The sequence below is a fragment of the Sus scrofa genome, chromosome 13, assembly GCF_054392235.1.
Source record: "Sus scrofa isolate SSC_HxYL_T2T_F1_AM1 chromosome 13, Sscrofa_HxYL_maternal_Yorkshire_Landrace_v2.0, whole genome shotgun sequence".
Taxonomy (NCBI): domain Eukaryota; kingdom Metazoa; phylum Chordata; class Mammalia; order Artiodactyla; family Suidae; genus Sus; species Sus scrofa.
In genome coordinates this window covers 121,296,629-121,321,237 of record NC_139395.1, presented here as the reverse complement: position 1 = coordinate 121,321,237, position 24,609 = coordinate 121,296,629, and the positions used below count along the sequence as shown (strand labels likewise).

General features: G+C 38.4%; 1 protein-coding gene across 2 annotated transcripts in view; it reads right to left on the bottom strand.

Moving 5' to 3' along the window:
- The window catches only part of SERPINI1 (serpin family I member 1), an 83,037-nt gene that overhangs the window by 33,292 nt on the left and 25,136 nt on the right, over positions 1-24,609 (bottom strand). For both annotated transcript variants that reach the window (XR_014824304.1, XM_001926040.8), the window contains exons 2-3: positions 2,594-2,861; positions 776-1,006 (exon numbers count right to left, since the gene is read on the bottom strand). Coding sequence is in view for 1 of the 2 variants with exons in the window: in XM_001926040.8 (XP_001926075.5) it covers positions 776-1,006; positions 2,594-2,843 (481 nt within the window). In the remaining variant the exon portion in view is untranslated. The remainder of the gene's footprint in view (positions 1-775; positions 1,007-2,593; positions 2,862-24,609) is intronic.

The following is a 24,609-nucleotide window of genomic DNA, read 5'->3' as shown; positions in this document are numbered from 1 at the left end:
ACAACTGTTTTTGATTAGGTGAAATAGATGAGTAAAAGGCAATTTATCTCATTGTGCCTTATTTTTTATCGCTTGAAATATTTCTTTCTAAGTCCGTTGTGAAAAACACTGGGACTTTGTTGATTGCTGAAATTGTTTAAAAAGAATTTGGAAACAAACATCTTTTAATAATTCAAACTAATGAAGGTGAATTATGGTTCTTAACTTACTCTTTGAATGTTAAAAAACAAGCATGTGGGAGTTCCTGTTGTGGCTCAGAGGGTTACAAACCCAACTATAAGGATGCAGATTCAATCCCTGGCCTTGCTCAGTGGGTTAAGGATCTGGTGTTGCCATGAACTGTGGTGTAGGTCCCAGGTGTAGCTCAGATCTGTTGTTGCTGTGGCTGTGGTGCAGGCTGGCAGCTGCAATTCCGATTTGACCATAGCCTGAGAACTTCCATGTGACACAGGTGTGCCCCCCCTCACCAAAAAAAAAGTAGCAGGAGAAGTTCCTGCTGTGGCACAACGGGATCAGCGGCATCTCTGTGCTGGAAGGCAGGTTTGCTCCCCAGCCCAGGGCAGTGGATTGAGGATCTGGCATTGCCACAGATGTAGCTCAGATCTGATCCTTAGCCCTGAAACTCCATATGCCACGGGGTAGCCAAAAAAGAAAAAATAGAAAATAAAACAAAACAAAACAAAAAAGTGTAAAGGAAATGAGAAGAGGAATAATTTCAGAAGTGAAAAGAGTTTAAATTAAGCTCTTAGAGATGGAGAGGAGCCAAATGACTTACTATTTGTGTTATTCTCCACCCATTTATTGATATAGTTGGCCACAGCTACATTTTGGCTGAAGTCCACATGATTTACTTCTGCATTAAAGTACTTTTTCAGCATTTGCAAAAACTCATCATTGACATGAAATCCATTTTGCACAAAGAGGGAATTGGCAATTTTCATCACATACTGGCTTTCTTCAGCAGTTACCATGTGAGAAAGATCCTTCAGGAAAGAAAATTCTTCACCTGCAAAATGACAAAGAAAAGGTATATGAGTGAAACAAACACAGTGGAAGATACTAGAGAGTAGAGGAGTCCTAAGACACAGCCAGGAGGATTGATAGAACAGGGACCCAAAAGAAAAACACTGGCCTATTCCCCACATGGACATGGAAAGGAGGTTCCAGTATATTTGTGCTATGTCTAGATGTTCAAGGTAACTGTTCACAGTTTAGGATTATCAACTGATACTATTTTTCATTTTAATTGATTACCTTGGTAGAATCTACAATGATATTTAGGTTGTTTTCTTTCAAAGTAATTAGGTTACTTTAATTAAATTAGTCTTATTTTATAATATCAGAATTAAGAATTAAATTAATTATCTGGTTTAAAAATCAAAATAGTCCTTTAAATTTTACATTGAGTAGATTTTAAAAAAGCTTCTAACTGGAATATCCAACGGCAACTGTTTTTGCTCTCAACTTCTTAATGAGTTAATACACACGTATATTGGAAACATTAAAACAGAAATTCTAGGAGTTCCCGTCATGGCGCAGTGGTTAACAAATCTGACTAGGAACCATGAGGTTGCAGGTTTGATCAGTGGGTTAAGCATCCGGTGTTGCCGTGAGCTGTGGTGTAGGTTGCAGATGCGGCTTGGATCCCGCGTTGCTGTGGCTCTGGTATAGGCCGGAGGCTGCAGCTCCGATTGGACCCCTAGCCTGGGAACCTCCATATGCCGTGGGAGCAGCCCTAGAAAAGGCAAAAAGACAAAAACAAAACAAAACAAAAAAACAACAAAAAAACCCAGAAATTCTACATCTTGTCAAAGTGATTATGAAATAAATTTTGGCTAGAAATTTTCTTCAAAACAAAAAGTTTTCATGATGATACAACGTTTCAAAAAAATTCTTGGATTCTATTTAAACAATGAAGATACAGTTTAAGTAAAAATTTCTGATATTCTTAAAGAATAATGTTTTTCTTTATAGCACGCATCACAGTTGTAATTTCTCATTTATTTATATGATAATTGATTATTATATGCCTCTCTAAAATGGAAACTCCTTCAGAGCAAGATCATTGTTTGCTTTAGGAGTTCCCGTCCTGGCACAGTGGAAACAAATCCGACTAGGAACCATGAGGTTGTGGATTCAACCCCTGGCCTCTCAGTGGGTCAAGGATCTGGCGTTGTCGTGAGCTGTTGTGTAGGTCGAAGATGCAGCTCAGATCCTACGTTGCTGTGGCTTTGGCATAGGCTGGCGGCTACAGCTTCGATTGGACCCCTATCCTGGGAACCTCCGTGTGCCAAGGGTGTGGCTCTAAAAAGCAAAAAAAAAAAGATCATTGTTTGCTTTAGTTTATCACAGTGAGGTTTATTTAAATAACAATAATTATCATAGATATAATTTCCTTAGATTAAATGAGGCAGGGTTGCAGCTAGGAATTAAGAACTTTCTTGGGTTTCCTATGTTTCTTTTACCCATACCATCTCAGTGAAACCACTTTCTTATCCTTTGTAAATCCTGCTGCCTCAGGCATAAGGCAACGTAACTGAGTTGAAAGTTAAAAATTGAACCATCTTAAAAAATTAAACCTAAGTACACTTACCACTTTTCAGACTCTCATATCCCATTGAATGACGGATTTCTTTCAGGGTAGACCCTTGGGCCCCAAGTTCCAGCATTCCCATTGCAAGGGTGACACTCAATGGAGAGAAGAGAATATTTTCATCTTCCCCAGTGGCTCGAAGATGGTTGTACATATTCACTGAAAACTCAGTAATAGTTTCATCCGTGAAAGTGGTCCCTAAGGCCAAACTTTGCAGCACCAGCAAAGAGAAGAATCCAAGGAAAGCCATGTTGGAATAGTTTCAAGCCTGGAGAACAATAATTTACATATTAATTATTAATTGTCTCAGAGGAATGGAGTGAAAGGTAAAAAAAAAGAATAATTTCTTGGCAAAGTTGTAAAGCAAACTAAAAGTTTTTAAACATATGCAGTTAGTGTTTCTGAAACAAAAGCCCCATTAAAGGATTTGCTGGGAGATCTTGTTAAGTCAATTAATAGTCACATTAGCAAATAACAGTGCTAAGTTCTGAAGATTCTCCCAGAAACAAGATAGCCTTGGTCCTACCTTCATGGGGTTGAGTGTTTAATGAAGCTAATTTATCAATTTTCATAGTTTCTTCATATACATTTTGGTTTCACAATATACATTTTGGTCAGACTTTGAAACAATTTACTCTAGCTTATACTAAATTACATAGGTCCAGGACAACTAAAATGAAAACCAAAATATATTTGCAGAGTTTAAGACGATTTAGTGAAGTCAGGCATTTGAAAATGCTCCTTGACCCATTTACTACAGTTTATAGAAACAATGCACCATGCAAGTGGGTTACCAACTAGTGGAGAGAGATGAGACACACACCTTCCAGGAGCCCCAGTTTATTCAGCCCAGGCTGCAAAACGCACAGGAAGCGGTAACCCAGAGAGAAAGCAGATTCGGCACATCCTTGTGTGGTTTTCCTTATAATTTGGTTCCCTACGAGGCTGCTGTCCTCAGTGACAATCTCTGTTCAGGGAGGGGCCTCCCTCCTATAACATTGTCCTTTCACACTCAGGCTATGTTATCATTTCAGCTTATACCAATAAACTGGTGCTTCTATTCAATGACTATTTCTAAATATCAAGCTCATCCAATTCTTGAATCAATTTTTCTTGGGAAGAGAAAGCAGCATTACTGCCCAGATATCTTGGAACAATATGCCCACCTCTTGGCACACCAGCTCTCCACCCACCCTGTCTCCCCATAAATAGTCTGATTGGTGCACACTGGGGACAGGTGTCCTCCCCTCTTTCCTGGTATTCTCACACATTGTCACTGTAGGCATCTCAAAGCTAAACTGCCTATTCAAACAAGTAATCCTTGCTCTTGATCTTTCAAGTAATCCTTGCTCTGGATCATTAAAACAACAGGAAAAGTGATGTTGAGCAAACACATTTGGAAAGTTGTGTTTCAATTAGTATGAAGCATTAACAGCCCCCACTAGTCAGTTAACAGAGTGCATACACATTTAACCTAAGAGCAGCGTGTTTCCAACAGGCTCTTGAGTCAGAATGTCCTAAATAGTCTTGCAATTCTTGTGATTTCAATTTCAGGGAACTTTGTCTGGTCCCTTTGCAAGTCCATTTTGAGTTCCATTTCAGGTGTCAGTTTTTCGTTCCAAGTCCCCCCACATCCTTCCCCCTGCTTTAGTATGAAGGTTTCAATAATTCCTGCTTGTTGAGGAAGTTAAAGCTCAGCTTTATATAAACTCTCACAACCCAGGATGTGAGGAGGCTGAGAATGGATCTTGGTGGGAGATGAAGGGCACTGCTTCAGAATAGCATGAGCATTCGGAGAGAAGCCAGGTATAGGAGCACAGCTGTGCTGCTGGTCCACCAACTTTGAACATGGATGGGAGACTGCTGTAGCATTCTCTCTTCCTCTGTCTTCTCCAGAGAAAAGTGGAAGAGATGAGTTTTCTCTCTCCAGTTTCAGACGGAAGAAATTTAGCAAGTGCTCTTCTAAGTTGAAAGAGAAGTGAAAACACATCTGGTATTTAATACTTAAGATGTAAGATTGTTTAGGGGAACTTTGAAATCCAAGTCAGGTCCGAAAACCCATGTCTTCATCACAACACTATACTGCTATCTGATGTGCCACCTTCATGTTTACCCAGCAAAGACCCAAACCTGGGCCTCCTTCCTTTCCTTTAATGTTATCTAAAACAGGACCAAGAAATTAAAGTCACCAGATGATAGCAGTATCTGTCATTCATTAACACAGCTGTTGGTAAAGCACTGCATTTAACATGAGTATTGCATTGTAAACTAGTAAGGTTTCATTCATATAAAAAAAAAACCCACCTATTGCCAACCAATAAGCATTTCATAAAGTAAGGCCAAGTCTACTGTGTTTATGGGCATTTTTATTTACCATAAAAATATGATAATAAGATGACAGTAATAGCCGATATACGTTGCATAACTTATAACAAGTCACGTGCATTCTCTCAGTTTTGGATTCCTCATTCTTGAAATGAAGATACCAATCCCTATTCTGCACAGTTATTTAAAGAAGCAAGTGAAAGAGTGAGCATGTTTGAAGCTCTCATTTTAAGCTACAAGTTACACTGGTAAAGGACATTATCATTAGAAAATATTTCCTAGGTTTGTGCACCTGCTAAGAGGATAGAGAGCCAAAAGGAGTATTTTATCATTTGTGTCAGCCCATCCAGTGTAGCACCATCAGGCTGAAAGAGGTATCATGAAGATACCAAAATTTATAAGGACAGGCTCTCGGCTTCAAGGAACTCACATCATTGTGGAACAGTATGAACTATTACAGTGATTCTTTCTTTTTAAGAAAAGAGATACTTTTAAGAAGCAGGTGAAAGGTAAATTACCTCCTCAAAAAATGAGGCTCGTGGCACAGAACATTACATTCACTGACAAGGATATTTCCTGACCTCAGGTTAGGACACCCTGGTCTACAGCCTTTGGTCAATACAGAAAGAAGTAGTGTTTGATGGACCCACAGCTCTGCAACCTCCCCTTAATGGTGAAAAGAGATGTCAAAATCACTAATGTCCCATCCAGCTTCCACAGAATTCCTGGAAAGAGCACCTCTGTGTTTGTGAGTGGGCTCATCCTAGTGTCATGAGCAGCAGGACACCAATTTACATGTGTTGCTAGAAATGCGAGGCAATATGGCTGTGAATGGTGGAGGTGGCTCATAGCGGGAAAATCCTTAATGAAGACTTAAAGAACTTTGTTCTGAGAGTTCCTGCTGTGGTGCAAGGGGATCAGTGGTATCTTAGGAGCACTGGGATGCAGGTTCAACCCCCAACCCGGCACAGTCTATTAAGGATCTGGTGTTGATGTGGCTGCAGCTTAGGTAGCAACTGTGGCTTGGATCTGATCCCTGGCTCAGGAACTCCTTATGCTACAGGGTGGCCAAAAATAGTAATAAAATAAAATGTCAAATAAATAAGAAAAAACTAAAGAACTCTGCTCTGGAAATACACATTTGATCCATAGATCAGTGATCTTTCCTTCTTCTGAAGGCAAGATTTCCAGAGTGCAAACAAAATGACCTCTGTTAGACTGATCCGGCTTTTCTAATCCCACCTACTCAGCCCTTCGTGCCTGGCCCCCTTCATCTCTGCTGCCTCTGACTCCTTATGAGTGTTTTTTTTTTTTTCCCAGAGAAGAGGAGATATCCTTTTCCCCTTCCATCTTCTAAGTGCAGGTCTTCTCCATGGACCTATTCCTGGCCCTCCTCTGGTGAACTTCTCTCAAAATAAAAAGATACTTCAACTATTATTTCTATTCAAATTATTCCCAAGTAACTAAAACTCTAGCTCTGGCTTTATTTTTATCTTCATTTCTGATGTGCATTGCAAATTGTTCTTGGGATATTGAGTCTTTGATTTTTGCCAGCACTTCAAATTCGAGTGGCTCAAACAGGAATTTTTGTCTTATCAATCAAACCCAGTCTTTTTTTATTTCCTTCAAACATCAAAGTCTTTGACTCTTCCCCATCTCTTTTTCCCTTTTGTTCAATGAATGGTCAACACTCCACACTGCATCACTGACACCTCTCCTAGCCATTGTCCCATGGCCATTCCCATGGCCATAGTGGCTATTCTTCCTTTTAATGCAGTCTCAGGGACTCCATCAATGACTCTCAGCCATTCTCTGAACTTCAGATTCCCTCCCTCCTCCATCCAACATTTGTAGATCCTCCAGGTGAACTGTCTTGATGTTCTATCATGAGCAGGTATTCCTATACTTACAGAACCTTACATTCCCCCTCAGGCCCGAGAATAGAGCCCCAAACTTTTAATCTTGAACACAACCCACTGCACTGTGATCTAGCATTACTTTCTACCCACTCCTCTCCTTCATGGATCCTACAATTCTAGCCAGAATCCCTTTTGCAACACATATCCCAGAATTTCCCTTTCCTATTGCTGACTTGCATAGTTTTCTTTCCGGAACTACTTCAACCTGGTTCCATATGTTCAAATCCTAATCATTTCTCAAGGTTCTGCTCCACTTCCTTTTCCTTTATAAATACCTTCCTGGTTCTTCAATTAAAACAGCTATTTCCAGAGTTCCCATCATGGCTCAGTGGTAACAAAACTGACTAGTATCCATGAGGACCTGGCCTTTCTCCATGGTTTAGGGATCCGGCATTGCTGTGAGCTACAGTGTAGGTTGCAGATGTGGCTCAGATCCTACATTCCTGTGGCTGTGGCTGTGGCACAGGCCAGCAGTGGCAGCTCTTATTCAACTCCTAACCTGGGAACTTCATATGCCACAGGTGTGGCCCTTAAAAAAAAAAAAAAAAGAAAAGAAAAAAGAAAAGAAAAGAGCTATTCCCCCTTCTGAAATTTGGGTACATTTTATCTCTACCTTTCCAACAGCACATACCACTGCTTTCTTCTATTACAAATAATTCCCAGGAATTGCCATTGTGCTCAGCCTTAATGAACCCGACTAGTAATAATGAGGATGCAGGTTGGATCCCTGGGCTTGCTTAGTGGGTTAAGGATCCGACATTGCCGTGAGCTGTGGTATAGGTCACAGATGCAGCTTGGATCCCACGTTGATGTGGCTATTGTGTAGGCTGGCAGCTGCAGGTCCAATTGGACCCCTAGCCTGGGAAATTCCATATGCTGCAGGTGAACCCTAAAACGCAAAAAAAGAAAAAAATTCCTACCTACCTGTGTCATTTCTTTTCCTAGGCTTTTTGAAGGCACAAAGGGAAGTGATTCATTATTTATATCTTAGGATAATAAAAATAAGTACCTAATGCATTACATATAGTAGGTCCCAAAGATTTGTTGAATGACTGTAGCATGAGGTGTAAAGGCCCACAATGCCGCACTAGAAGGAAGAGCAAGAGTAGATTTTGCTTCTAAATTCTCCAGGCTAATTTAATTTGAGCCCACAGGTAGCTCATTTGCATTTTTTTACTCCCTTTGATAAAGTGTTTCCTTATTGAGTCTGAGACTGTCTTTCCAGCCCGATGAAGTACTGTCACCAATGCTGGCATACTGCAATGGCAGGACACAGGTTGCATTAACAAACAAGTACACCATCTTGAAAAATCACAAAAGGTGGTACTCAAATGCTACCGTATTAACATTAGTCTACAAAATGTCAGTGCCCCAACGTTAATCATGATAATCAACACATTCTAGAATGTGTGACTCTCACATGGTGCATTATTTTGTAGCTTCATCATTTTTCAATCTACTGAATTAAAGGCCTTTACACAAAAATAAGAGGCTGTAGTACCAGAATAGTAGTAGAGAGGGCTGTTGTGCTAGAAAAGGCAAAGGCAGTTGAACTATGAATAAACTACCATTAATTCTTGCAATTCTCCTCTTGCTGCCAGTGGTAGGATAGGTTGTGGGCTTGCATATAAGTATTGTGCTTCAGAAAACACTTTTTCATTGAAAAATGTGAGAGAACTAAATCTTATAACTGAGGTATGAGGAATCACAGAACTATAAAATACGAAAGATAACTTTTTAAAACTTCCTTAGTAGTCTTATTTATAGAGGTTGACTTTCCATAAATGCAACTTGTTGCTTTTTGATAACCAATTATTTGAAATTTCTAAAAAAATGGTTTCATAATTTTGAGTTGAGAAAACAAGGGAGGCACTCTTTTTAAAATTTATTAAAAATTTTAAATTATAGTTGATTTACAATGTTGTGCCAATTGCTGCTGTGCAGCAAAGTGACCTAGTCATATATATATATGCATTCCCTTTTGTATATTATCTTCCATCATCATCTATGCCAAGAGACTGGATATATTTCCTTGTGCTGTACAGTAGGACTGCATTCCTTATCCATTCTAAATATAATAGTTTGCAGGTACTAACCCTAAATTCCCAGTCTATCCCACTCCCAGGAGGTGCCCTTTAGAGGGTGAGATGAATGGTTGAAGAAGGTCTTTCTCCAACATGAAACCACCGTAAGAAATAACTAGGAAAAAATGCTTAATGCAGAGAACACTGTCTTGAAGCCCTCTGGCCTATTAAGTCTAAGATTTTTGCATGTAAAGGACTAGTAACTTTTAAAATCAATTTCTAGTTTACCCCTCCATCTCTCCCCCACACACCCGCAGCATATGGAAGTTCCCAGGCTGGGGATGAAACGGGCACCACCACAGAGACAAACCAGATTATTAACCCTCTGAGCCACAGCGGGAATTCCAGTATTTTTTTTTTAATTAAAGGAAGATATAGGGTTGCTAAATTTTCATTTTACTAAGTAAATACATTGGGTTGGGGGCAAAAAAAAATTAACAAGAATAATGCTTTATAATCACATAAAATAATGAAAAGTTCAACATAAAATTAAGACAGTCCTTTAAAGTGGGTATATTTGAATTCATGAGGGCCCCCCTCACCCCATGCATAGGCACTGGGTATTTGGAAACTGCTACCCTAACTTTGGCTAATACTGGTTCACTTGACGGAATCTGTAACAAGCTGAAGTTCCCAGGTCTGTGTTTCCTGATTTATTAAGAGAAAGGATTAACCTACATCAGCATAATAGAACCGAAAAAATTTTCAAAGAATTTGTCACATACAAAAAGAGAGTCATTACTCTGTGAAACAATATGTATTTAAGCAACCTATAATTTAGCCAATTTCCTCATCTGTAACATAATTAATGTTCCTCTCCACCTTCAATTTTAACTTTTTTGAAATTGGAATGTCTTAGAATCAATGTCCAATGAAACCAGCTGGTCCTCAGACAGAGAAGCAAGTTGTGACGCTGTCACCCTTGCCTGCGTAAGTGTCAGAGCCTGAAAAGTGCACTTTAGGCTGTTTAGTCTTATTCTCTCAGCTGACTTATTTCCACTGATGCTGGCTCCCATAATCAAGTTTTTTGCTTCAACTTGGCTCTAGAATTGTGCCCGATAGGACCATACTATGATGACAGTACTAAAAAGAAAGAGGACCACATATGCAGAAGAGAACAGAAAGGAGGATGTAACCTGCTATAAGTGATGGAAGCATTCATCACTTGAGAAATGAACCAACTGATTTTCTTATAAGACAACAACCAAATTGTTTACAAAGCATCCAAGAATAGAAGACACATGCAAGGAGTTAATTTGTGCTAGTAGATAAATCTTTTGTCCTTGGGATACATACAAAGAACTGTCTGTTGAATGCCAAGTTGTACCATTAAAGGCAGAAGAGTTTGCCAAATCTCTCAGGATAAGTCACAGTGTTTTCAAAGCAAGAAAAGGTGAATTACCTTTTTGAAGTACTAGTACCTTTTGAGAGCTAAGCTGTCAAAAGCTTCCTGATAACTTTCGAAGTTAGCTATGGGTGAAGGGTAGGGGTATGGGAATGGACTAATCAAATGGAAATGTAGAGAACACACTAGCATTCTATGAAATGCCTTAAGATTACATTTTCCAATCACGAAAATGCTAAAAAGTTTTGATCAGAAAATGCATTATGAAAAGTTATGTCACACACATGGTAAATAATGGCCCAATGTAATTCAGAAGAACAATAAGAAGGCTTAGATTTAAACTCTGGTTATTAAGGGAATAATATGCTATAGCATAAATAAAATGTTTTAAAATGTTCTTTCTCCCAAAAAAAGCTGTTATTAAATTGAGATTCGGAGTTCCCGTGGTGGTTCAGTGGTTAACGAATCCAAGGAATTCATTCCTAACGAATCTAGGAACCATGAGGTTGAGGATTCAATCCCTGGCCTTGCTTAGTGGGTTAAGGATCCGGCATTGCTGTGAACTGTGGTGTAGGTTCAGACACAGCTCGGATCCTGTGTTGCTGTGGCTCTGGCATAGGCTGGCAGCTACAGCTCTGATTTGACCCCTAGCCTGGGAACCTCCATATGACTCGGGAGTGGCCCTAGAAAAGGCAAAAAGACAAAAAGACCAAAAAAAAAAAATTGAGATGCATCTTAAAACCAAGAGGTCAGAACTAAGGAAATAAGAGAAACAAAGAGATTTAATTCTACCATTGCAACTATTAAATTATGATATCAATGACTTCATCTCTTCATCTTTTTATTTTGCTTCTCCTTTCAGCTATTCAGCCAACTATGACCCTTTTCTGTAGTCTCTTAGGAGTTTTCAATAAGGTACATCTTTATGTTTTGTAAACTGTTCCATTGAATCAAGCAAAAAAGAAAGCTCATCAAATATCTCTTAAACAAGGAGGAAATGGCCAGGCAAATCAAAGGAGCAGAACTATGGGGAGAGAAACTGATAAAGGCTTATTTTGCCATAAAAAAAAGTATAAAAGGCTTGGAAATGGACCAAGATGATTACTGGGTGTCTTCAGTGACAAACTATGCAAGATCTAGAACATACCCTTCCAGGTTATCTGGCTCTACAGGTTTGGGCCCTTCATTGTCTTTGAACAATTTTACAAGGCTCTAAATTGCAGAGAATTGATAGTGATGCAAATGATTGTTGTCTATAAAAATGTGCAGTGTACATGTATAGTGGAATGTAATTGATTATTGCCCTGTGGCTATTGACCAGTTTTGCATCTATTAAACAAATGTATTTCACTATTACTGATAAGTTTATGTATGCATCTGCTTTCTGGATTCTCTCATGATTTGTCTGTATCATTTTACTGGATTGCTCATTAATTAATCAGCCAAATAAAATCTTTGACATCTGTTCATTTTGTATTTTTATGAAAATCAAGACTATAATCTCCTAAAAATAATTTCCTTTAATTTTTTAAAAGCTTAAAGTTAGAATTTTTCTTTTAAAGAGTATTTATTTTATTATTGGTTACCCCAATAATCAGAATAGCTGCAGTATTAGCCTTTTCACAATCACTGAATATTTCCTAATTATTGGTTGTATTAGTCCTGCACCAGTAGTACCCCAAAGTGATTTGATAGAACTTTGTGGCTCAAAATTACTGATCACCTGCTACAAGTACGAAGTTCTTGAGTATTCTGCACTCATCCAAGAGGGAGGCTAGGCCTGAACGAATCTATGGTGGCCTGCTCATTTAAGGACTAACTAGCCCTAGAAATGTTGAAAAATAATCAAAGGAAGCTATGAGGCCTAAACTTCCCAGAATTCCTAAAGTGCTTTGATATACGTTAATCTAATTAATATGAAGTCCTCAGCTAGTTGATTAGAATGAAAATGAACTGAGACCGAGAAGATTCCCTCCCTTTGGCAATACTGAAGGCTTCCAAGGAGCCTTAGATTTTTCCCAGTAACCTCCCTGGGTCACTACATGATCTATTTAGGAGGGGGTAGGGGTTAAAAACCTTCAAGAATATTTCACAACAAAGATAACCTCTTGGGAAATTGTTTTGGCATAATAAATATATGCCGAATAAATAAATCTCCGGCCAAAACTTCTGCCTTAAGCCATAAGAAACTTCTAAAACTAAAAGCCTAAATACTTGATTACTCTGTATCCTCACAAAGTTAGAAAGATATGGTCCAACAGAACTCCGATGATAAAAATATTACTTATATGTTCTTGTCCGATAAGGTAGCCACCCACCACTTGTGATTTTGGGGTCTTTTTTTTTTTTCATTTTTTAAAGTTTTACTGAGGTATTGTGATTTACAATGTTGTGATAATTTCTTCTGTACAACAAAATGACTTGGTTATACATGTACACACAGCCATTCTTTTCCAGATTCTCTTCCCTCATAGACCATCACGGAATACTGAGTAGAGTTCCCTGGTCACTCTTGGCCAATCATCCCTAATTATTGGGGTTCCTGTAATGTGGCTAGTGTATCTGAAGAACAATAATTTTAATTTTAATTAATTTAAATAGCTATATGTAGCTAATGGCTACCATATTTGTGCAAAGCTAGCAGGAGACTAAATAGATCTGGTCTCCGTAACATTGTTTTTTGACCATAAAAGTGTTTAAAACCAAAACAGAAAAATTAGTAGCATGACCTCACAAAACATGTCTATTTTTAAAAACATACACCCTTTCTTTGGGAGAGCTCAACTGATAAAGAGGCTCCATTTGGAATTTCAAAGGCTTTCGGTTAATGCTGGTGACCAGTGAGGAAAGCAAAGTCAGTGCCAACAAGAACCAGTGAGCTGGCAGATCCTTAGCCCTCCTGGAAATATGATTTGGGCATTCCAAAAAATGGTAATGAATAATTCTGTTTGGCACAACTGGGGAGATTTTGTACTTGCCAGCGAATGACTTCCTTTGGAATACTGTCAGGAAAGCTAAACAAATGACATGCAAGCCCTAAGGCAAAATTCAGTGACTTGTTTCAGAAAGATGGGTTACAAAGTCATCAATCAATCAAGGTCATATGTGGCCCAAGGCCATTTTGGAACAACGCCAGACATTAATGGTCTTAGCTTACCCATTAATGTTTGAAGAAATCCCTATGCTAGCTTTCTGTCCCAGCCTGAAGGTTTTAGTTGTTTACAAGATTGTAGGGAGTTCCCATCGTGGCACAGCAGAAATGAATCTGACTAGGAATCATGAGGTTGTGGGTGCGATCCCTGGTCTCACTCAGTGGGTTAAGGATCCAGCACTGCTGTGAGCTGTGGTGTAGGTCGCAGACATGGCTTGGATCCTGCGTTGCTGTGGCTATGGTGTAGGCCAGTAGCTGTAGTTCAGATTTGACCCCTAGCCTGGGAACTTCCTTATGCCACAGCTGCGGACCTAAAAAAAAAAAAAAGATTGTAGAATATTTCTGTGGGAAATATACTCTCCAGCCCCCTCATTTTAAAGATGAGGAAACAAAGTCATTTGTACTGAACACCTTCTTGTACACAAAGGATATTTAGTTCCTCTATATACTTAAAAAAAAAAACCCACAAAAACTTCAAATGTGAATAAGGAATTTCATTCACTCATTCAATAAATTCTCGTCCTTAACAACTGCATGTGACAACCTGTATGCATTACTAGGGACATACTGGAGAACAGGGTAACACAAGAGATGCCTTCATGGTATTTTCCCTCCTATGTTAAGTGTACGTTGCATAAAGAGGTAGTCAGCTTTTTATTCAGGGCTTTAAAAATTTTGGATTCTCTAATTTTTTAATATTCAAATGTTGCTTGTGTAACAAAGTTTTAAAAATGTGGATGTGTCCCAGATTTCCCCTCATGGCTCAGTGGTTAATGAACTGGAATAGCATCCATGAGGACGAGGGTTCGATCCCTGGCCTCGCTCAGTGGGTTAAGGATTCAGTGTGGCCGTGAGCTGTGGTGTAGGTTGCAGATGCGGCTAGGATCCCAAGTGTCTGTGGCTCGGGTGTAGGCCTGTGGCTACACCTCCGATTGAACCCCTAGCCTGGGAACTTCCATATGCTGTAGGTGTGGTCCTAAAAAGACCAAAACAAACAAACAAAAAACCAAGTTGGATGTGTCCCTAAAAATCGAAAAATACTCAGATGTAAGGTTGCTTCTCAGTTATTTGCCAATGGAGGGAATAGTAGTAGCCTAACGCATCTTGAGATCATTCACTAACACTTGAGTATACCCTGAGAGGCTGAGAAATGAGGTAAAACATCCAGAGAAGTTATTTAGTGCACCAACCTAATGAAAAAATTCTCATAGAAAGACACTCAGAGCATTCAAAGCCAGTTTTGAACTTGTCTTAATAATGCGCCATCAGAAATGTAAATACGTTATTGTAATGTGACGATATCCTAATAGTGGGCAGTAGAGGTTAGAGCTGCTGGCCAGACACATCAAAGTATCCCAGATACTTGTATTTATATTTGCATTTTTATTAAATTATATTTTGGTTATAATTATAGTGTTTCCATCTCTTTCTCCCTCCCTTCCTTCCTCTCTCCCTTCCTTTTCTTTCCTTCTTTCTGTTTCAAATTTTCTTTTTCCCTACTATTATGTAGCTCTTACAGCTGCTATTATTTTGCTCCTTTAGCTTTATCCTCTTGCCTTATTGTATAAGATGAGGCATGAGTGTTTGAGGACGTCTAAGTTCTCCTGTGCTGAAATATGCAGGTTCACCATGCCTCAGTGTCTATTAAGACCACAGAAATCTACTTCCTTATCTTAGCTAATAGCTGTAATATTCCCAGGATCAGCTTGCTCTTTTAGTAAGATGGTTTAGGCTCATGGACTTCTGACAAGGGAAATAAGAAAGAATAGTAATATTAGGTTGAATCTTGTGAAATTATTACCATTTTTGTAAGTCAAAGTGGTCAGATAGCAGCAACTTCATATGCTTCAACCTCCTACTTACTGAGTATCTATGGTGTGCCAGGCTGAGGATCAGAACATTCGTAGGCTGTTTATTACCTAATATTTCATGCAGTTGTCTCATTGTTTTGAAAAGTCACAATATCTCATATTTCAAAAATGGATCCTTGTTAAGAAATCTGGAAAAAAATGATTATGATTTCGTCTTACAATTCTTTTCTCTTTACCCTGTGGTAGAAATGCTAGAAACTGACAGAAGGAACTCTCCAACTGATACAAACACCAACCTAAATTAGGTGGCTCTTTCTTTAAAAGAAAAAATACAAAATCCTCATGGCTCACACTGTCTGTATCCTGTGCAAATTAATGTATATAGATTACTTTTAATATGGTCTTTTGCTGGACTACAGGCTGTGGGGAAAATGAAAATGAGAAAGAACATGTCAAAAAATAATTTCACTGTTTTGTTTTTCAATACCCTTATAAACTCAAAATACAAAATTTCCCTGATATTGACTAACATTGTATTAATGCTATGTGAAACTATCCACATGTTGACTCTATTTTAAAACCTGCCACAAAACACCATAACAGGGGATTTCTAAAAGTACTTTGGTTTCCTCTTCCTGTTCATCACTGTGAATGACTGAAAAAGCAACTAGTAATTTTTACTGCCGAGTGTGAGCAAACAAGTAAAACATAAGTATGTAGTCATAAGGGGTCTATGAAAGTAGGCTGGTTATAGAATTGTAACTGTAACTTTCCTGTAATTTTCAGAACAATATTTACAACGTAGTAACAGTTTTAGGAAGTGTGTAGAAAGATGAATCGAGGAAATCATTCAATGTCAATGTTGTATAGGCAAAAATAAATAAAATAAAAATAAGAATTAGGAGTTCCTGTTGTGGCTCAGCGGGTTGAGAACCTGATATAGTGTCTATGAGGATGCGGGTTTGATCCCTGGCTTCACTCAGTGAGTTAAGGATCAGGTGTTGCTGTGGCTGTGGCATAGGCCAGCAGCTGCAGTTCCGATTCAACCTCTGGCTGGGGAACTTCTATATGCCATGGGTGCAGCCCTAAAAAGAAAAAAATGAATAATAAAAAGGAATTATAGGAGATAGTTTATTTCTTTTCCACAAGGCAGAGTTAAACCATTCCATATGGTAATCAATGACTCTTATTCTCAGAGATCTGCAGAGATATAGGTTTAATTGTTCTCTTTGTCTTCCCAGTTTAATAGTCCTCACTGATAGGAAATTTTCCCTTATCAAGTTCCTACCATAGAAGTCTAAGGCTTTCCCATCATTGGACAGGTAAGATGGGAGGGGTGTCTCATGGGTCTTATATCCTGAGCACCAGTGCTCACTGCCCTGGTATCCTGTTAGAGCACAGCTCTCTTCCTCTGAATTAACAACCAAAGGATCCGGAAGAGTCTGGTGAAAAGGCAAGGATACGGATTTTTTGTTTTGTTAACTTGTGGGCTGCTTCTTACTTGTCTTAAGGATTATTGAAAAGTTAAAACTACTTGTTTCAGAAAAATTTCAGAGAAAAGTTAAAGCTACTTGTCTCAGAAATTTTTATGACTCCAAGATACGTGTCAGGATCTTACCTTGTAGGTAAGGGTTGTCGGTAAGTAAACTGAAATAAAATGAAATAGTTCTGTTACTTAGCTTTAAAAAAAAAAAAATACAGATAATGGGAGTTCCCTGGTGACCTAGCAGGTTAAGGATCTGGCAATGTCACTGCTGTGGTGCAGGTTCTATCCCCGGCCCAGGAATTTGCACACGCCACGGGTGAAGGCAAAACAAAGAGGAGTAAAAAAGGGAGCTGAACTTTTGCCTGAAAGCTTTAAATCCCTTATTATTTTTACAACGCCAGGCTGCTGGTGTTGGGCAGGAATTCACCTTACAAGGCTGACTCTGCTTGAATTCTGTATGCCAAATAATGCTACAACAGGCTTTAAACATAAATATCTTAACTGGATCTTAACCTATTACCTATTATATTATACAATACTTAAGCTTTTTAAACTAAAAAACGTTAAATAGGTAAAACATTCTCAGAGTACAAACACAAAATATGATAAGGCACATAAGGAAGACTGTTTCCCACACTCTCTTGCCCCTTAAACAGCCAATTTCTCTTTGTGGAACCGACCAATGTTATCTTCCAAAGATACCTTACATATATACAGTATATCTATTTCCGCTTTTCTTATGGAAGTAATAGCAATACACATACAATGCTTTGCAACCACATTTTTTCATTTAGTAACATATCTTTTGAAAATGTTTCCTATCGTTACATAAAGAACTTTCTCACTTTTTTTAATCAGCTTCACAGGATTTAACTGCATGGGCATGCCATAATTTACTTAATTAGTCTCTTACCAATGGGAATTTAGATTATTGCAATCTTTTGCTATTACAAATAATGAGGCAATGAGTAATTTCAGAAATACATCATTTCACAGGTATACAATTATCTCTGCAGGATAAATTCCTAGAAGTTAAATTGCTAGGTCAAAAGACACAAGTACTTGTAATTTAGATAAATGTTGCCAAACTGCTCTCCATAGAAGTTATATCATTAAAAATCCTAGGAATACACTCAGAAAGAAACAAGGGAGATATACACAAAAGAAAAACTGAAATGTTACTGAGACATAGATACAAAAAAGGCTAGAATATCTCATCTCCTGTGTAGTATTCTTCCTAAAATAGGGACAGATGAACATGTTAAGCAATACCATGGGGGTATAATCAGCAAGATCCAGATGGCAGGAAACTCCAGAGAACAACCAATTCAGTTTTAAGAAATAAAATGTAGAGGAGTTCCTATAGTGGCACAGCAGAAACGAATCCAACTAGGAACCATGAGGTTGTAGTTTCGATGTCTGGCCTCACTCAGTGGGTTGGGGATCCGGCATTGCCGTGAGCTTGGTGTGCTCGGATCCTGAGTTGCTGTGGCACTGGTGTAGGCTGGCAGCAACAGCTCCGATTAGACTCCTAGCCTGGGAACCTCCATATGCCATATGCTGCAGGTGTGGCCCTAAAAAGACAAAAAAGACAAAAAAAAAAAAAAAAAAAAAAAAAAAAAAAAAAAAAAAACAACAACAACAAAAAAGCAAAACCCATGAAATAAGATGTAGAAATAAAGGGCAGTGAGAGTTAGTAAGGCCAGGAGGCAGATGGTTTTTAAAAAGATTTGAGGAGTTCCCATTGTGGCACAGCAGAAACACATCCAACTAGGAACCATGAGGTTTCATGTTTGGATCCTTGGTCTTGCTCAGTGGTTTAAGGATCTGGCATTGCTGTAGCTGTGGCACAAGTGGCAGCTGTAGCTGTGATTCGACCCCTAGCCTGGGAACCTCTGTATGCCACGAGTGCAGCCTTAAAAAGCAAAAAAAAAAAAAAAAAAAAAAAAAAAAAAAAAAAAATTTGAGAGACACATCAACAAATTGCATTGTTTGGGCTTTATTTGAGTGCTGGTTGAAGCAAATAAACTTTAAAAATCATTTATGGTATTATGGGATAATTGAGGGAAAAGACTATGATATGTGGAAATTGATATTATTAAATAGGAATATTCAATATTATAAAGATGTCAGTTCTGCTTATATTACTCTATACTGCTAATGCAATTTCCATGAAAATAACAACTTTAAATAATTAGATAAGCTATTTTAAAGTTTATGTAGAAAAAATTACAAAGCAGGAATAGCAAGAAAAACTCTGGGGAAAAAACAACAGTGATGAAATACTAAGATGCATTAAAAAGCTATAATGGGGAGTTCCCATCGTGGCGCAGTGGTTAACGAATCCGACTAGGAACCATGAGGTTGTGGGTTCGGTCCCTGCCCTTGCTCAGTGGATTAACCATTTGGCGTTGCCCTGAGCTGTGGTGTAGGTTGCAGACGCGGCTCGGATCCCATGTTGCTGTGGCTCTGGCATAGGCCAGGGGCTACAGCTCTGATTCGACTCCTGGCCTGGGAACCTCCATATGCTGCGGGAGTGGCCCAAAGAAATAGCAAAAAGACAGGAAAAAAAAAAAAAAGCTATAATGATTAGAATAGGGTGGTGAGAAATAGAATTTGGTATATGACAAAACTTAGCATGTCAAATCAATGGGGTAAGAGAGACTATTCCAGAAGTGATAACTGGTGTTAGGAGATCAGAATATCTATGTATTAAAAATTAAGGAGATGAGGAGTTCCCGTCATGGCGCAGTGGTTAACGAATCCGACTAGGAACCATGAGGTTGCGGGTTCGGTTCCTGCCCTTGCTCAGTGGGTTAACGGTCAGGCGTTGCCGTGAGCTGTGGTGTAGGTTGCAGACGCGGCTCGGATCCCGAGTTGCTGTGGCTCTGGCGTAGGCTGGTGGCTACAGCTCCGATTCAACCCCTAGCCTGGGAACCTCCTTATGCCGCGGGAGCGGCCCAAGAAATAGCAACAACAACAACAACAACAAAAAGACAAAAAAAAAAAAAAAAATTAAGGAGATGAATACTTTTTACTTTAAATAAAAGCAAGTTCCAAATGGATTAAACTTTAAAAGTGAAAACTGAAACTTCAAAATTCCAGGGAGAAATCATAGGGACTTGAAAATATATATTCATAAGTAAATAATATACTTATTTGCATAAATATGATTCATACATATAAACATGTGTGTATTTGCATGTTTATATATTATAAATATGTTACATATATTTATATTGTATTATGTATTATTTATATACTTTTTATATATGTATTATACACACATATGTATTACATACACACTATTGAAAAGGAGAAGGCTTAAGTGTAACAAAAACCCAGGAGATATTGAAGAAAAATAATAATAAATTTACCATACGAGAATTAAAGATCTGTAGAAAAATCATATAAGTAAAATCAAAAGAAAAATGACAAACTAAAACATCTTAAGTTACAGACTAAGGGATAATTTCTTTATTCTACACAAGATCTCCACAAAACAATAAACCCAACAAAAATCCTACAGAAAGTTAGGCAAAAGATATGGATAGGCATTTTACCAAAAAAGATTTTAAATAACTCTTAAACACATAAAAAATATATGTGAGATATATACATAAATCAAACTTTTCTATCATTAATAATTACATTAAAATTACACTGAAGTACAATTAGTTACTTATCAGATTGATAAAAGTAATATTAAGACCTAAACTATGCAGATCTCTGCAGACATAAGGCCTTAAAGTCTAGGACCACTTACCACAGACACATTTCTTATCAGGATCAGGGTATTACTGTAGGGCCCACTGTTGGATATTCATGGTGATACCCTTGAACCACCTCAAAAATATTAACTTATTCTGTTTGGTAAACTGTGGAGGGATTATGTACTTACTATACATTAGATAAACTACCATACGCCATCTGAAACAAAGTATTGGAATATTTACCAGGATACATTTCAATTGTCTTTTCCCAGACATACAGAAAAACAAATTATTCCTTGGATGCAGATAACTATGATATTACTATAGGTTAAGAGATAACTATGGAGTTCTCATTGTGGCTCAGTGGGTTAAGAACCTGACTAATTATTCATGAGGATTCAGGTCCCATACCTGGCCTCATTCAATGGGTTAAGGATCCAGGGTTGCCATGAGTTGTGGTCACAGACATGGTTCGGATCCTGTGTTGCTGTAGTATAGGCTGGCACCTGCAGCTCTGATTCAACCCTTAGCCCAGAAGCTTACATATGCCATAGATGTAGCCTTAAAAAAAAAGAAAAAAAAAAAAAAGATAACTAACAAACTGTCATTAGTGTGCTTTTGTTTTTAACCCGAGTCAGGTTTTCCAGCCTTCAATCATTCTGAATTGAGTAATATCTAACACTACATTATGATTATTTACAAAGGAAAAGTATCATGGGTTTATGACCTTATCATAGAACATGGCCACATGTTATACTTCAAAATTACTTGCCTTAGCATAATTACATTAACGGAGTGAAATTATGTTCATATTTGAATCTGCATGGCTTAATAATGGCAGCAGTCAGCACCACCTGTTGATGGCTTTCCCTAGTGTCTGTGGTAGGAAAGCTCTCTGAGTGAGGTCAATTCTCTTTTTGGCCATGGCCCTCTTTGCTATCCTGTACTTTTTAGCCATGTAAATGGATGACATTTTAAAACTCTTTGTGCTTTTTGCAATAAACCTACTAGGCAACAAAAGGTGTCCTCAGGGGGTGTGAGTTATCTTAAGACTGAGACTCTAGTATGATTAGACAGCTTGTGTGTAGCCTCTAAGGATCATTAATATCATTAATGTGAGGCAAAAGTCCTGGAATAAATGGCTTCTGGGAGAGCATAATTTATTCAGAATGACATGACTTTAAAATGTTTTTATAACCTATTATTAAAAAGGAAAAAAGAAAGATGATAAAATTATTTCTCTAAATCAGCACTTCTCAGTGTGTGGTCTGCAACAGAATGTCCTAGGAAGTGAAAATGCAGGTTGTGGGGCTCATGCCAACCTCTTAAATCGCAAATTCTAAACAGGGGCCCCAGTTGCTGGTATTTTTAAGAGATATTTCAACCCAGTGTGAAAACCAAGTTGGTGAGGCACCAAGTAGGCTATGCCTGTCAGGAAAACTGAAGTTAAAACAAGGCAGTGGTGGCAGCAGAGTTCTTGTCATGGCTCAGCAGTTAAAGGATCTGACTAGAATCCTTGAGGACGTAGGTTCAAACCCTAGCCTTGCTCAGTGGGTAAAGGATCTGGCATTGTCATGTGCTGTGGTGTAGGTCACAGACATGGCTCAGATCCCACATCGCTGTAGCTGTGGCTGCAGCTCTGATTCAACCCCTAGCCTGGGGACCTCCATATGCCACAAGTGCAGCCCTAAAAAAGCAAAAAATAATAAATAAATAAATAAATAAATAAATAAATAAATAAATAAGGCAGTGGGAGCACGAAGGGAACAGTCATGGAACACTAATTGCAGACAAGGCATGTTACAAGCCAGCTAATTTATCCCTTTACAGTCTAGTAGCCATAATTTTCATACTTGTCTCTAGGACTATTGTTTAATATTTCCTTCCTCCCTACAAGCCCCTTAAGGGCAGGAATCACATCTATCTTGTTCAGGATTATCTGGGATGAGCCCACTGCTTGGCCTGACTGCCCTCAACATTTGCTGAGTGATTGATTTAGGGACGTTGTACCCACTTACAGAGGAGCAAACTGAGGTTGGAGAGAGTAGACAGCCCAAGGCCACTCAGATGACACAGTGCAAAGTACTTCAGAGCTGGCTCCAAACTCAGGCCCCTTCTTTGTCATGGGACATTAAATTTGGTGGTAGTGGGGATCTATATCAACTTTGCCTGCTAAACATTCAAATTCTCAAATGAAGTTTATTTAGAAAATAAGTTTCATAGTGTGTTAGAATGTGTTAATATCCTGGTGGGGGGCGGGGGGAAAACTTCAGTATAAGAGGATAAGAGATTGAGGGGATGAGAAAGACTATCATAATTTTAAATAAAATGATTAGAAAGGCTTCACTGGACAGGTGATTTTTTTTGAACAAAGGCTTAAGGAAGAAGCAAGCTACTGATAATGGGGGTCAGAGACCAGGGATCAGCAAGAGCAAATAGCAAATCCCTGAGGAAGGAATATGTCTGTTTAGTCCAAATATCAGCAAAGCAGTCAACACAGATGGAAGGAGAGGTGAGGAAGAGAGCGGGTGGAATCTGGTTAGAGTGAGTAAGGGAAGGCGGGAAGAGAGGATTCAGAAACAGAGCAAAGACAACTCGTAGCAAGAACAGAGAAATTGGGCGGTAGGTTGGGTGGAGAAGGGGTTAATCAAGAGACTATGTTCTTGGTTTGCTTATTTGCTTAAGGAAGGATAGAAAAACAGGATGTTTGTTTTCTGGTAACAATGCTCCAGAGGAGAGGGGGATTGAGGACTCTGGAGAGAAGGACATTGCAAGAGAAGGCTGAGAACCCTGCACAGTAAGAGGGAGGCCTTAGAAGCACAGACAATTCATCTATGGAAACAGGAGAAAAGGCAAAATATGTGGGCACAGATGCTATTAGGTGGGGACCTGTGGTAGTAGGGGGCAGTGCAAGTCTTTTGATGGGTTCCCTTTTCTCCCTGAAATAGGATGCAGGGTCATCAGCTCAGAACAAGGCTGGGAACAGGTGCTAAAGAACCTACCTTAAGAAGATTTTTCACTACATTCTACTCATATATAAGCACTATAGTCAGTATTTTGGCTTAAACATATGGAAATATCTTATGCACATACTTTTGCCAAAGCAGTGCTACTTGTCCTTGGTTAGAATTAGCTTGGAAAGTAAACTGTACAAGAAATAAATTTTGAAAAATAAACTAATACAGATTGAAAACCTTCTCCTCTGCTCGCATTTGTATTGCAAATTTATTCTCTCAAAATTATTTCATGTTCTGAATGTCACTGAGAAATTTAGTAGATCGCTAAGCTACACCCCAGAAGGGGGTTTCCAACCATAATTTAATTGGAAGGGTCGTAAGTAAGTTTCACCATATGGGACTGCCAGATGTAATCAATGCAATATAAGTTTGAAGAAGACATTATTGAGTGTGTCGAAGCACATTTTATAAGCAATGAAAGCTATCATTTATGCAACAGAAATCACTCTAATGTCTTATGAAATTAGGACATCAGTAGAATATATAAGTGTTAGAGAGTTGATGTAGAACGAGTAATTTTGGTTGAAAGATAGCACACTATTTAAAAACATATATAAGTCATATAACAAAAGTATTACTTACCATTCTTCCACCTGACCATATCAGTCAAATCTGTAAGGCTGACATGGTTTGAAGATTTTATACCAATACAAGTGATGACACAATTGGAAACATACAATTTGGAATTTAGTTTTATTAACAGAGAATCTGGTCAAATTCTTCAGTCATAAAGTAGATTTGTGACCTGGGCCAATGATGTTTTAATAAATTAAAATGGGCATCACTGAATTTTCAGCTTGTTAGTTTGATTCTTAAAGTCTCAAAATTCTTTAAGTAGCTAGACTGGCAAAAACCTATGATCCCAAAAGTCTATCATGGCAAGGTCAGAACACAGATCACAACTGAGTAAAGCATAAAAAAGGCATGGTCTTCTCCCCCTCCAGGTCAGGTTCAAGAGGTTCTTGGACAAGCAAAGAGTTCATTTACCTAATTAAGCTTCAGTAGTAGCTATCATATTAGTATCAAATCCTTTTCAAATACAGGTGCATATATTACAAACACCACTGAAACAATGGCACTTCGGAGCTAAAGATCCAAGAACACCCACCATGCAGAGAATAATCATCTGGTCTTATTCTCCCTGAACTTGGCTACAGTTATTTAC